Raw genomic sequence first — 13,413 nt, forward strand, 5'->3', positions numbered from 1 at the left:
CCCTCTGGGTTCTTTTTGGAGAACCTACACCATGGATTTTGAGCCATTTTTTCAATTGAGAAAGGATGGCAAGGTATATTGATTGCTATCATATTTGCAAAACAGAACATTTATTTTATTGAAATCAACTGTATTGCTTGCTGTGGGATTTTGTGCAACCAACTTTTAGAGAATTTCATTAAGTACCTGTCAAGAGAGCAAGTATATAGTATCTCATGATGTTTCATATCTGAACCTTCATAAACCTTAAATGATTTGCTTCAAGTTACATATTTGAAATTTGATGAAACTGTCGAAAACTTGATACAACGCATATGAGATAGCGTAAAACACAATCTTGTCTTTATAAATAAAAAGGCAGCAGTGAGTCATGAATTTTTTCATGATAATGTAGACCACTTTCTATCTTAATTGAAAGACATATGTGTTATCATAGCCTGGTCTAGAAATGTTGACTCGTAGGACGGGTGCGTATTCAGCCAGTCTCATGGATAGAGTTCAATGATTTGTCGAAGCCCCTTGGTTGGTGTAATCTTATAGTCAGTGAATCCGGCTTCAACGAAAATCTTCTTCCACTCGTGGTCCTCTCGCTCAATTCCATCGATGTTCATGATGTAGACGTCGAACAAAACCTCAGTCTCTTTGGAGATGATTCCCTGCGACGAGCTTGCAGACCCAACCACAGCATCGATAATTATCGCCTTTCCTCCTGCGTCCCTTGATGGGATTGCTTCCTTGCATCGTCGCAATATCTTCACACAATCTTCATCTTTCCAGTCATGCAGAATCCACTACAACAACATCACCCGAGTTATCTATACTACGTATAACATCATGGAGTAAATACATGCTACTAATTCTGTAGCACATTGGTTACTTCCTTCATTTAAAAATATAATTATTCCCTATTAGGTCTCGTTAGTACATATCTATAGCCAATAATTACATTATTGCTCAATACGCTTCCTCTTTTAATATATGTATAAATCTTTTTAAAATCCACATTCAATATTAAGTTTAACCAAGTTTAGTTAAACAAATATCAACGTATATTTGTTTAAATAAACTCGGTTAAACCTCACAGCGTTTGAGTTTGCCCGGAATTTATACATCTAGAGGAACAACAAGAGTAGTATATAGTGTCGTGACGTACGAAGTCATAATTAACCATAAAAAATATTTTTCAAATATAGGAATCTCGGTAATGTTCTTTACTAGTAAGGTTAAACTTGTGACGGTTCATAAAAAAAATACTTCCTCCGTCCGTAATTACTTAAAGTTAAATTTCAGAAAGTTTGACCAAATGTATCTAAATAAATACTTAATTTTACAATATAATAATTCATGCAGTATAAAAATATATTTTATAATTAATCTTTCGTTACATTGCCGTCCGTTTCTAAATTTAAGCCCTTTTAGTGAACAGATGTATATACACGCATTTTAGAGTATAGACTCACTTATTTTTGCTCTATATGTAGTGCATATTAAAATCTCTAAAAAGCCTTATATTAAACAAAAAAAGCCTTATATTAGGAACGAAGGGAGTAGATGTTGACATTTTTTATATAGGCTTGGCCAAACTTTACAAAGTTTTATTTTGACTGAACCAAGATTAGAGGCTATTTGTGGGCGGAATACCTATACGATTCCAAATCAACGGAGAAGGCATCTCACGGATACTGTGCGAGTAAAAAGTAAAAACCTAATATGCTTTGTATTTGAGTTGGGGAGTACACGTACCTTGAGTAGAACAACGTCGGCGGGTGGGATGTACTCAAACATATCGCCGGCGACGAATGTCACCCTCTCATGGGCCGGAGCAGAAGCGACGACGTGAGGGAGATCCAGCACGCTGCACTTGAGATGTGGGAAGGCACTTTCGACGGCGGCCGCCGCCGACGTCCACTAGCGAGCCCCTCACGGCACTTAACACGCTTGCTCCGCAATCCGTGAGGAGGTTCTTCACCGTAAAGCGGCTGTCGGCGTCCATGGCAGCCTGCAAGGCGGTGCCAGTCGTGGGGTCCGACGCGGCCATCTCCCACAACGTGCGCCCATTTGCCACCTCGAAGAGCGACATGGCCGTCGCCCGCTCGTCGGTGAACCACTCGCGCATGTCTGAGAGAGCCGCTACATACTGCGGGTAAAGGAATCCTACCACCATGGGGGACAGGCCGCCCGACACGAGGAGACGAGACACGCGGGTGAGCTTGTAGCATGCGGCGTCGCCGGAGCCAGAGACAGAGAAGACACCGGAGGTGGTAAGCACTCGCATGAGCCGACGAAGGTTGGGGAGCTTCGTCGGGTGGATGCCGATGTCCGCGACGAGCTCGGAAAGGGTCGCGCCGCCCCCGCCGCGGCTGTGGATGGCATCGGGGATGCCGAGGTCGATGGCGGCCTTGAGCGCCAGCGACTTGACGAAGGCGAGGCCGTGGTGGTACAGCTCCAACTGAGCTTCGAGCAACTCGTCGCTGCTCATGGCGAGCTTGTCTTCCTGTTGGACGAGCGCTGCCATGCTAACGTGTGTAATGTACTAGCTAGCTTATGCGCGTTGTAGCGTCTATGAGCGTTGTCCTTTATTTATATATACTCCTCCTACGATACTCTCCTACCAGTTGGCTTGTACACTATAGTGCATTATTTTTCGGTCACTCGGGAAATATGAGACGTTGACAATAAAAAAGCACTCGGGCTAACTGAAAACGGGACAATACATGCACTTTATCGAAAAAGACTTTCGCCCCGCTTTATATATAAAGCAAAGAGCATCAACAACCCGGTACAAACACACACCGACATAACACATACACCCAAGGCAGAATATAAAGATGTTGAGCGCAGCAACACCACCCCTACCACTACAAGAACAATCGGAGATCTCGGCCGTGAACACGCCACTGCCAAGAGGTGAAGCCGCATATGGCGAACCATGTGCTCCAAGGCGGCGCCTTCAAGAAGGGAACGACACCGGAGCGCCGCCACCGCCCGGCACGAGGGTCAGGGTTTCCCCTAAAGCAACACGACGGACAATGAAGGTCGCGACGACGCCTTCAAGAAGGAAACGATTCGCCGCCGCCGGTCCGTCCGAAGATAGAGCAGGTTTTCACCCCGGCCGACAATCACCACCACTGAATGCCACACCCCGGCAACCATGCCGCCCACACGGCCATGCTCATCAGGCAGCACCAAGCCACGGGCTCTGCCCATGAGCACCGCGCTTCCACCACCAGGGCCTCCGCCTTGGCATCCAAGACCTTGACACCACCTCACCCGAGACCAGCCTCTACTCCAACCAAAGAGACGAGTGGAAAGGCCCCGTCTTTCGCACCCCTGGGCGACCCCCAGCACCGAGACCCAAGAGGCTGGCCGAAACTGGCCTCCATCATCCTGTCCTGCTGCACCGGGTGCGAGACGGGCTCAGTCCTGCTGCCGGGCGCGAGACGAGCTCGGTCCTGCTGCCGGGCGCGAGACGAGCTCGGTCCTGCTGCCGGGCGCGAGACGAGGTCGGTCCTGCTGCCGGGCGCGAGACGAGATCAGTCCCGCAGCACCGGGCGCGAGACAACCGATGGACCACAGCTGGGAGAGGGTCAGCCCTTTGACGAAGGTAGCGTCCGAACACCGAGGAGAGAAATCGAAGGCTAAAACAGGCCGCTTCCCGACGGGCCGACGCCGGAGATGTCCGACCGCCGCCATGAAACGACCGAAACCATCGCCATGAGCCACCACCACGCCGTGGTAGCCACATCCATGCAGGGACCCTGAGGGGCAGCCCCGAGCCGCCCTACAGCGGCTGTGGTGTGCCGCCGAGGTCGCAGCCCGCCCCCGCGCCGCCCATCTGCGCTAGATCCCAAACCGGGAGCCGCCGCCGCCACGAGCACGCCAGCCACCGCGCAGCCTGCGCCCCAGCCCCGCCGCCACCTCCCGCACCGCACCGAAGCAGACCGGAGTCAGGTCTAGCCGGACCTAACCAAGGACACCCCACCGCGACCAACGGAAGAGAGCCCACCTCCCGCGCCGCCTGGATCCCGCGAACACAGCGCGCAACACCGCCCCCGTGCAGCCCTCCGCACCACCAGGAGACGCCCAGCACCGCCGCCAGTCGCCGCCACAGCGCCGCCGCGCCATCCCGCACCACGACGCGCCCCGGCCTGATTGGATCTGCCCGTGGCAACCCCACCACGCGAGGGGGAGAAATCGCCCCACCGCCGCCTAGGCCGGTCGGGCTTTGCCCGCCGGCGCGATCAGGCGGCGGTGAGGAGCGAGGAGGAGAAGGAGGGCTGCTGGTGGGGGCGGCTAGGGTTCCTCCCCTGCCGCCCGCGGGAGCGACAGAGGGAGGAGCGGGGGCGGGCTCAAAAAAAGAATATCCGACACATGCACTTTACTCCCAAGTCCCAACACGATTCCTACTCTAGGCTAGGCTAGGAAACAGTCCTCTCAAGGATCCAGGCTCAAAATAACGTGATGGCTCATCCATATAATCGAGGACGAATCTCCCGCTGCTGCTTGGTCTTCCTTAGGAAAGAGCATGGCTCCATGCACAGCGCTGGCCAGACGATATGCAGACGATATGACACCCATCATCAAAGGCCAAGGCAAAACAGCTCCAGCGGTTGGATTAGCCATCGTGCATGTAGCACGACGCTGCCTATTCCATCAGAGCAAACTAATGGACAGCGCTTTTATTCGTTTTTTGTCTGTTTCGGTCGGCCGCCCACTCGGCGTCTGCTCCATTTAAGATTTGGGTTGGTAGTACGCCCAACGCGCCGACCCATTTCATATCCGCACGCAAATTTTAAAAAAAAGGCCGCAGCCATAGTTCGTGCCAGTGGCCATGTCATCGCCCAAAGTTCATGCCGGCGCCATGCCAGGCCAGCATGTAGTCGTCGGCGGCGGCCTCCAGCATTTGGTCGAACAGGTTGCGTGCGCCTAGCAGCACGTCCACTGGCATCTGCCACGCGCGTTTCCTCGCCCCTCCGGATGAAGAGTCACAGGACACCGGTGTGGCGTTGAAGATGATGGGCGCGGGCACAGGCGTGGAAGGCGCCACCACGTTCACCTCGGACGAGCACTCACCGGAGAGTCGGGAGGCCTGCGGGTAGACGTGGAAGTCGGGCATCGGCTGCATCGCCAACGCGCGGGGTGAGTCAGGCAGCGCCATCCGAAAGAACACGGATGAGTCGGTGCTGGCCGCAGCCACGGCAACGTTGGTGTGTGCCATTTCCCAATGCCTAGCTATACTTGGCTAAATATACTCATGCCTCTTTTGGTTTACAGGAATTTCATAGGATTTCTATAGGATAGAATTTGCAAAGAAAAAATTTCCTTTGAAGCCCTTTAGTTTGTAGGAATGGATTCCTATTCCTATGTAGGATAGGAATCAATCCTTCACATTTTGAAGGAAAAAAAATATTAGCTAAGACTCAATGAAAAATTCCTATCCTATGCATCAAATGACATCTCTTTCTCTATAGGAATTGAGATACATGTCATCTCACTTCTTATGAATTTTCTATTCTTGTAAAATTCCTATCCTATGAATCAAAGAAGGCCTCACTAGTGAAGTATAACTTCCTCCGGTACATATTCTAAACACAGAAAGGGAAAATGCTCCGCCATGGTTACGGCTGATGACGACACCTCTGTATATACAGGTGACGCCCCTTGAAGAATCGATGCCACCGACTGTTCCTGCCTACGGATGGTTTCGAGCTGGATCTGTACTTCTTCAACCAACCGAAACTAGAAAGTCAACTATCCAACCTTGCAACATCTCAGCACTGGTTATTCTTCTGCCCCCTCTGTAAACTTTTAGATTTAAAAATGATCTTATACTAGTTTACTGAGGTAGTATTAGTTGACGTACAATAACAGGGACAACTAACTGAGCTTTTTCGTTTGACGTACTAGTTGACAGTACCCCACCAAGGCAATGTTAATTTTTTCGTTTGACTTACAATAACAGGGACAGCTAACTGAACTTTCTGACACCTTAACTACAGGGGCATCTTTATTTCGTATGTTTAAACTGTGCACAAAAGTATCGGCACGCATATATGGACAGCTAATGAAACATATACGTACTACTCCCTCCGTTCTAAATTACTCGTCGCAGAAATGAATGTATCTACAACTAAACTAAATCTACATACGTCCATATCTGCGACAAGTAATTCGGAACGGAGAGAGTAGATTGCAGCCAAAAGATACTTATACAAGCGTTTATCCTCAATCACCCATAGATTCCCAAAACTCTTATTTTAAAGAAAAATATTGGTGAAATCATAGAATGGACAAATCCTAAATAAGCAAAAGAGAAGAAATCATATAACTTTGCCAAGAATATAAAGGATAACTGGATTCTCACGTTCTTGGTAGAAAAATAGGTAGTTAGGTCCCACACAGGGGAGCACATGAAAGAGAGAAATAGAAGACGTAGAGACCAAAACACGACCTTGAACCAGCACACCAGTTACCTTCACTTCATTGGTTTCTACAGTATGTCACGATAGTGTTTCTTTGTTCTATTAGTTCTCTACATTTTGTATCAGCATGTCTTTATTTGTTAGTTATGCACTGTAAGTAGTTAATACTCCTTGATGTTGGCCCGAAACGGAAACTGAGATAGCTTAAGGAAAGGAAGGGAGGTGTGTCTGTTAAATGGTTTGCCTCAATTTTTTCATATCTCTATTGCCCCTTATATAGGGTAAGCACATGGTACAAAGTCAACTAAGCTATCACATCCGACTTTTGACGACATCACCGACTCGTGTACACTCTCCTGGAGTCGTCAGCGGCTCGAGCAACATTGCACACTCTCGTCGAGCACAACTTCGTAGGCAATGTGCACTCATCCCGTCACCGAGTCGTAGGCCTGATAACCCTTCATGACCGGCTCATACCCCACGACGATAATTGGCCATTGGCCGGCTGCGATCGCCGAGCTTCTTGAGCCCGGGCAACGTATCTCTAACGTGCACCATACCAGGGCCGGGCTGGCAAAATCCGAGGTCCTGTGCGAAACTAAAAACATGGCCCTATTTTACTAGAAAAAAACTAACGAGTAATTGTAATGTATATGATATAATGTCTTACATAACAGAATTGGATATATGAAAATCATACCTATCCAACTCCAGGTTGCATAGTGTTTATTTGAACATCATCATTCTTTTATTATTCTTTGAAATGAAATCTTCAACGATATCATAATCAATCCTCTCCAACACTTCGTTTCAAATGCTATTGTGGCCGAATATTAAGTCTTTGTTTCGTCGTAATAGTACACATATAAGACTTCAATAACTTCAAATTTAGAAAGAGCTCTGTTCTGCCAATGCAACTGTACGAAGATGAATAGAATAAATTTGAACTATTGAAAATATACAAAATTGCTAATTCTAACTCACCTAGTCTATACAGCAATCATTGATCGAGGAGTCAAAGAAGCGATCGCTAGGCCTAAAGATCCATGCCGAAATTTAGTTAGGATTAAATAGCCAAAATCGATCAGAAATTTAGTTAGGATATAGTAGTTAGTATTCAAAAGACAAAAGGAGGATCAACTCACCAGGCACTGGCTGGGTTGGAACTTGGAAGGCAGACGAATAGAGGGTCGATTTTATGTTCGCCGTTTCGGTTTGTTCTGGAATCAGGAGCCAGGAGGCAGGTCCGGCCTGGTGCCTGCGCTCGGGACGGGAGTCGGGGACGGCAGGATGCGATCGTCACGATGCGAGTCAGGCGGCGCTGGACTGGAAGTCCGGAACCGCTGGCATCCTGGATGGGAATCACGAGCGATGCACACCCACACCCACAATCGATGGATCTTTCTATTTTTTTGAGGGAACGATCCACGGACGTGAGCGAACGCCACAACAGCTCAGGCGCCCAGCGAACACGAGGAGTACGCGATAGCGGCCCAGTCCCTAGGCCTATATAATTTTTGGGGCCCCCAAATTTATGGGCCCTGTATGGGCCGCACAGTTTGCACCACTATGGGCCCGGCCCTGCACCATACAACCAAACATGCTCATGAAGTGCACATTCGTCTTGCAGCCATGCCAGGCCTCGAATAGTGTCTTGCCGTCCACGCTCTTGGTCGGTGACCTATTCAAGATGAACACGGCCGTTGACACTATTTCACCCCAGAACTTGTCGAGGACCTTCTTGGCCTTCACGAGGCTACTGGCCATGCCCACAATTGTCTGGTTGCATCGATCCACTGCGCCATTCTGCTGCAGGCAGTAGGGAGCCGTCAGGTGACGCTCCACTCCAAGCTGCATGTACGTGCGACACATGCGTGAATGGTCTGCCGAAATCCGGTCCGCTGCCTTGCAGGGGCGCAACTTTCTTTTGTCATTTTATATTTTGGTGTCTTGACGATCAAGTTTATTGTTTCCTTGTTCGGTAAGTTTAACTTGGAAATCAAACCGGTTTGAGATCGTGATCACGATACGGTATTGTCTCTGGTTCTCCTATATATACTGCTTACCAGCCTCGGCCAAATACACACCGAAAACACCTAAGGTTTTGCCTCATCTCGCAACTTGTATCGCTATCGTAGTCTAATCTATCCCGAAGGCCGGCATGCATCGACGTACGGGAGAGCAGGTCTCCGGAACCATCCATCCTTGCAATCATGCACTGGGAGAAAACACCATGTGGCATAAAACACAATGTTTAAGTAGTGATTATAGTGAGGAAAAAAGGTGTTACACCACTGCATAGAGGGGGAGGGGGGATTGGTGATGACGGCGGCAAAGTTGTTAGTATGGATCGCCGTCATGATGATTCCCCCGATGGCACTCCGGCACCACCGAAAGAGAGGGCGAGGGAGCCCCTCTCCTTCTTCTTGCTGGGCCTCCCCCTAGATGGGAGGAGGATTTCCCCTCTGGTCCGCCATGACTCCCGGAGGATAGGAGCCCCTCCGAGATTGGATCTCTCTCTCTGTTTCTCTCTTGTTCCGCGTTCTTATTTTTTGGTCTTTCATTATTTTTTATATTTCCGAAAATTCGTAACTCCGATTGGGCTGAAATTTTAACATGATTTTTATCCGGATATTATCTTCCTTACTGCGAAAGAAGGGCCTCAACCGACTTACGCGGTGGCTACAAACCTGCTTGGCATGCCCTAGAGTAGAGGGCACGCCGTGTGAGCTTGTGGGCCTCTCGAGCATTATATTGCATTGATTCTTCCCCCTCAAAAAAATCACATATATTCCAGAAAAATCTTTCTAAAATTTTATCGCGTTTGGACTTCGTTTGGTATGGATTTTCTGCGAAACAAAAGACATGCAACAAATAGGAAATGACATTGGGCACCGAATCAATATGCTAGTTCAGGAAAATCATATAGAATGTTATCAAAAGTACGTGAAAATAGTAAAATATTGGCATTAAACAAACACAAATTATAGATTGTATCACATACCTACTTGCCACAAACCACACACTCAGCACATGATTCACCATCTTTCAGGTGCTGCCGATGCAAACCATAATCTGCATCCACTCCTGGACTACCTCCCAAGTTCCGTGCCGACGCTGGAGCTAACGCCGTCGCAACGGCTATGTCCGAGGATACAAGTCCACCAGGAGGATGCCGCAGCCGCCACACCATCCTTAGTTGAACACACTGGTTTCCAAATCAAATCCCAATACGGATCGCCTCATCGGAGAAGGGTCTGAAGATTCTTTATCAGCGGCGTCATCGCTATCACCGAAGCTAAAATGATGAAGAGCTTAAAAAACTAAGCTACCAATACCTAAAACGATCCACGCACGCGGATATGGCAACCCCCTCATTGTCGGCAACCAAAGCCGTCGGCGGAGGAGAGCCGCCCGAGGAAGCCCGAGGACGGCGGAAGGAAGGAAGCTCCCTGGCGGAGGAGAGATCGCCTTTCTTCCATCCGCTGGAAGAAAGAAAACGATTGCACGCTCGTATCCGTACGTCGCTCGCTCGCGGTATTTTCCCGATCAACTTGAGCTACACAAGTCTACTCAAACAAGTCAGGTACTATTAAGGTACATACTCGGTACGAACCATAACTGGTGTACGCATGTAGGAGTATTTATTTTCAAACGGATTATGTCGTTGTTATCTACTTGTACAAGAAGAAAGTAAACCATGCACGTCTAATCCCGTGAATGGATATATAACAGCGGACGCATGGAAATCTCCTTAACAGTTCCAGATTTGTAGCCGAAACACCAACGTCCTCTGTCCTCCTGCCTCTCTGCCATGGAAAACTTCCCATTGCTCTCCCGGCTTTCCTCCATGGACAACATAAATCTCTCTTCGCTGAGGAAGCGGTTGAACGCCGATCTCTCCTCGGCGAAGCGGTACCTGCGCTGGAAGTGGCTGAGGCTGTCGAGGAGGCGGTTCCTGGCGCGCAATGTCGAGGGCGCGCCGCCGGGTCTCAAGGCGGACTTCGTGACCATGCTGGAGGACGAGGGCGCGGATGTGACGATCGTCGTCGGCGACCGGCAGTTCCGCGCCTACAGGCGCGTGCTCACCGCGGGGTCGCCGGTGCTCGAGGCGGAGCTCGTCGGCCAGATTGAGAAGACCTCCGCCGAGCTCGTCAAGATCGACGGCATGGAGCCGGCCATCTTCGAGGCCCTCCTCCACTACGCCTACACGGGCGCGCTGCCGGATAGCGTCGACGGCAACGAGCCGCTGCAGCGCCTGCTGGTCGCCGCGGACCGGTACGGGATGCACAACCTGATGGCCATGTGCGAGTGGAAGCTGTGCAAGAGCATCGACGCGCAGACCGTCCCGACGACGCTGGCACTGGCCGAGCAGCACCACCGTGCGAAGCTGAAGGATGCTTGCATCAGATTCGAGTCCTCCAAGATCAAGAGTGTGCTCGCCGCCATCAAGGAACAGGAGCTGCCGTCGCGGGTACGTGCCAGCAATTTCTCCCTTGTTATATACCGTGTTTGATTCCAAATTTCCGATAGACCGATCGCTAGTTTTCTGCAGTTTCAATCTGATTGATTGTTTCCTTTGCTCGCGATGGATGGATGCAGGTGACAGGGACCATGGCCCGGCTGGGGACGCGCGTCCAAGGGAGGCTGGCGCTGTTGGGCACGAAGGCCACCTCGTTGTTCCGCCATGCGAGGAACAGCCAGGCCTGCCGGGACACCCTGCTGTTTGTCGCCTCGTGGGGCCTTCTCCTATACCTATCCATCAAAATGGAGCACATCATAGAGGAGGCTATCCAACTTGAGCAAGACTCTTGGCTCGACAACTTCCAACAGATGCAGTCTTCCATCTCTCGGCTCTCCTGGATCTGCCGGCTCGCTTTCCTTGAGCGCAATCTCCAAGAGTTCCAAGAATCTGCGTGGCTCAACTCGAATATATGATTTGAATTTGAATGACCCAGCTCATCTGCTAGCTCCTGTAAATTTTCGTTCGTCCCTTCGTTCCGAGCACAACTCATCTTGCATGCATCCATCAAGGAGGTTGGAGTGATATACTACGCAGTTACCAATTTTGATTTAGGGCAAGTTTTTACGATTTCAAACTGTTTTTAATTAGTGCTAAACTTATAGTATATTTTTTCATAACTAGCTAGACGCAGTTGTGGTGCCCACAGAACCCTATCGACGGGGAGGTGGGGGTACATCGACCGAAAACTATGTGATGGCCTTGTCTCCTCCCACCCACACTCTGCTTTAGCTGCCTTGTTCGTTGGCATCGACATTGTATTCTTTTCTGCGTGAAATCCATGACTTGGCCTTCTGCCCAGAATCAAGTGGCGCCGCGGATATCTTGGTTCGAAGTTCTGCTATAAGGGTGATAGCTCAAGGTTTGATTTAAGGTCGGACTGATAGTCGAAGCGGCGGCTGTGGCGCGCGGTCGTCTCCTTGGTGGTGGAGGACCGATCGAGAGCCCATGCCCCCGCCAGGTCGGATATTGATGATGATCTTGTTTTTTTTTTATCATGAGCATTGTTATGGTAATAAAGTTGCTATAAATAATGAGAACACGTTGTTATCCAAAGAGAAAAGTCCATACTTAAACCCCGACTGACCAATCGGTTTGATTTACAATCCTAATCTTTGAAACCGGTCGTGTTGCATCCTCCACTTACCACAAAGTTGAAAAGACAACCACGGTATCGTTTTTGGGCTGGTCAACCAGTGTTGATCCAAGTCAAAATTGACTTGGCACTGACTTAGTAGCCAACTCACAGGCGCATCTAAACTTACCCCTCTCGCTGTTCATTTTCTTACCAAGCCCTCACCAGTCCGCACCGCCGCAGCTTGGAACGAAAAGACAACCATGATATCAATTTTGGGCTGGTCAACCGGTGTTGATCAAAGTCAAAATTGACTTGCCGCTGACTTAGTAGCCAACTCACGGGCGCATCTAAACTTACCCCTCTCTCTGTTCATTTTCTTACCAAGCCCTCACCAGTCCGCACCACCACCGCTTGGAACGAAAAGACAACCATGGTATTGATTTTGGGCTGGTCAACCGATGTTGATCAAAGTCAAAATTGACTTGCCCCACTGTAGAGGTAGTAACAAAGACTAGTAACATACGCATGTTACTACTCTATGTTACTACCCATTGTGGCTAGTCTCACCAGTCCGCACCGCCACCGCTTCGAACGACCCCCCCCCCCCCCCCCCCCCCCCCCCCCCCCCCCCCCCCCATCCCCCTAACCCGTGACCATCCAACAAGAGGCAGGTCCGTCCGGCATTGCCGACTCGTTGGTAGTCGAAATCTCCGACAATGAGAGTAATATATGCTGGTTTTAGGTTATCTACGTTGTGGGTAAATCTTGTGATGCATGCTATTGTATGGATTTGAGGTCTAATATGAGGTACTTGGTTGCAACGGAAAAAAAGAGAGAGATGACGGGTTACTATCCAGATTTGATATGTCCAGCTGCAGATGCTCTAGTACCTATACATCTGTACCTAGCTAACAAAAATCATTGGGTTGAAGCGAATCAACTTGTGGTTGGATAGTTAAGAGGACATTGGTACTCGCATTATTTTTAGATTTATTTCAGTCTTCCAGCGATGTTTGTTCAGTGGGAGAGACGTTCCCGTCAACTGCGAGGCGCCTGCAGTGACTTCATAAAATCTGAAGATGCTATGGCGTCGGCTCGGTCTTTCGAAGGTGCTCATAAGGGTAGGGTGTGCGTGCGTGCGTTCATAGGAGTGAGTGTATGCTTGTGTATGTGAGCGGCTTCGATGTTACCGTGTTAAAAATAAATCGAGTTCCAAATTGATATTTCCTCATGTAAGCAATAAAATGTGAAGCTAATATTCATCACGAAACTTCAAACACTGATGATTGTGAGGTTCCGGAAGAGAGACGACGTAGGCTGGTTCATAGTAAACAGAAAATCACCCCTTAAATTCATTTGCTCAACATTCTTTTTTACAACAACTAGAAAAG

The 13,413-nt window shown here is 49.3% G+C and overlaps 1 protein-coding gene and 1 pseudogene across 1 annotated transcript; one reads left to right on the forward strand and one right to left on the reverse strand.

The window, feature by feature from the left end:
• Positions 1 to 254: 254 nt before the first annotated feature.
• On the reverse strand, positions 255 to 2,531 carry LOC125534141 (annotated as a pseudogene).
• Positions 2,532 to 10,236: 7,705 nt separating this feature from the next.
• LOC125534143 (TD and POZ domain-containing protein 5-like) lies at positions 10,237 to 11,394 on the forward strand. The gene is made up of 2 exons (XM_048697433.1): positions 10,237 to 10,896; positions 11,025 to 11,394. Exons 1-2 carry the CDS (start codon positions 10,237 to 10,239, stop codon positions 11,358 to 11,360), a joined length of 996 nt encoding a protein of 331 aa, XP_048553390.1. The 3' UTR covers positions 11,361 to 11,394.
• The last annotated feature ends 2,019 nt before the right edge of the window (positions 11,395 to 13,413 follow it).

The sequence above is a fragment of the Triticum urartu genome, chromosome 2 (assembly GCF_003073215.2).
Source record: "Triticum urartu cultivar G1812 chromosome 2, Tu2.1, whole genome shotgun sequence".
Taxonomy (NCBI): domain Eukaryota; kingdom Viridiplantae; phylum Streptophyta; class Magnoliopsida; order Poales; family Poaceae; genus Triticum; species Triticum urartu.

Excerpts from the sequence above, each read along its gene's own strand:
- LOC125534143 (XM_048697433.1), top strand. The coding sequence starts at position 10,237 with ATGGAAAACTTCCCATTGCTCTCCCGGCTTTCCTCCATGGACAACATA. Across the intron at positions 10,897-11,024 it reads AACAGGAGCTGCCGTCGCGG|GTGACAGGGACCATGGCCCG; the intron begins GTACGTGCCAGC and ends GGATGGATGCAG.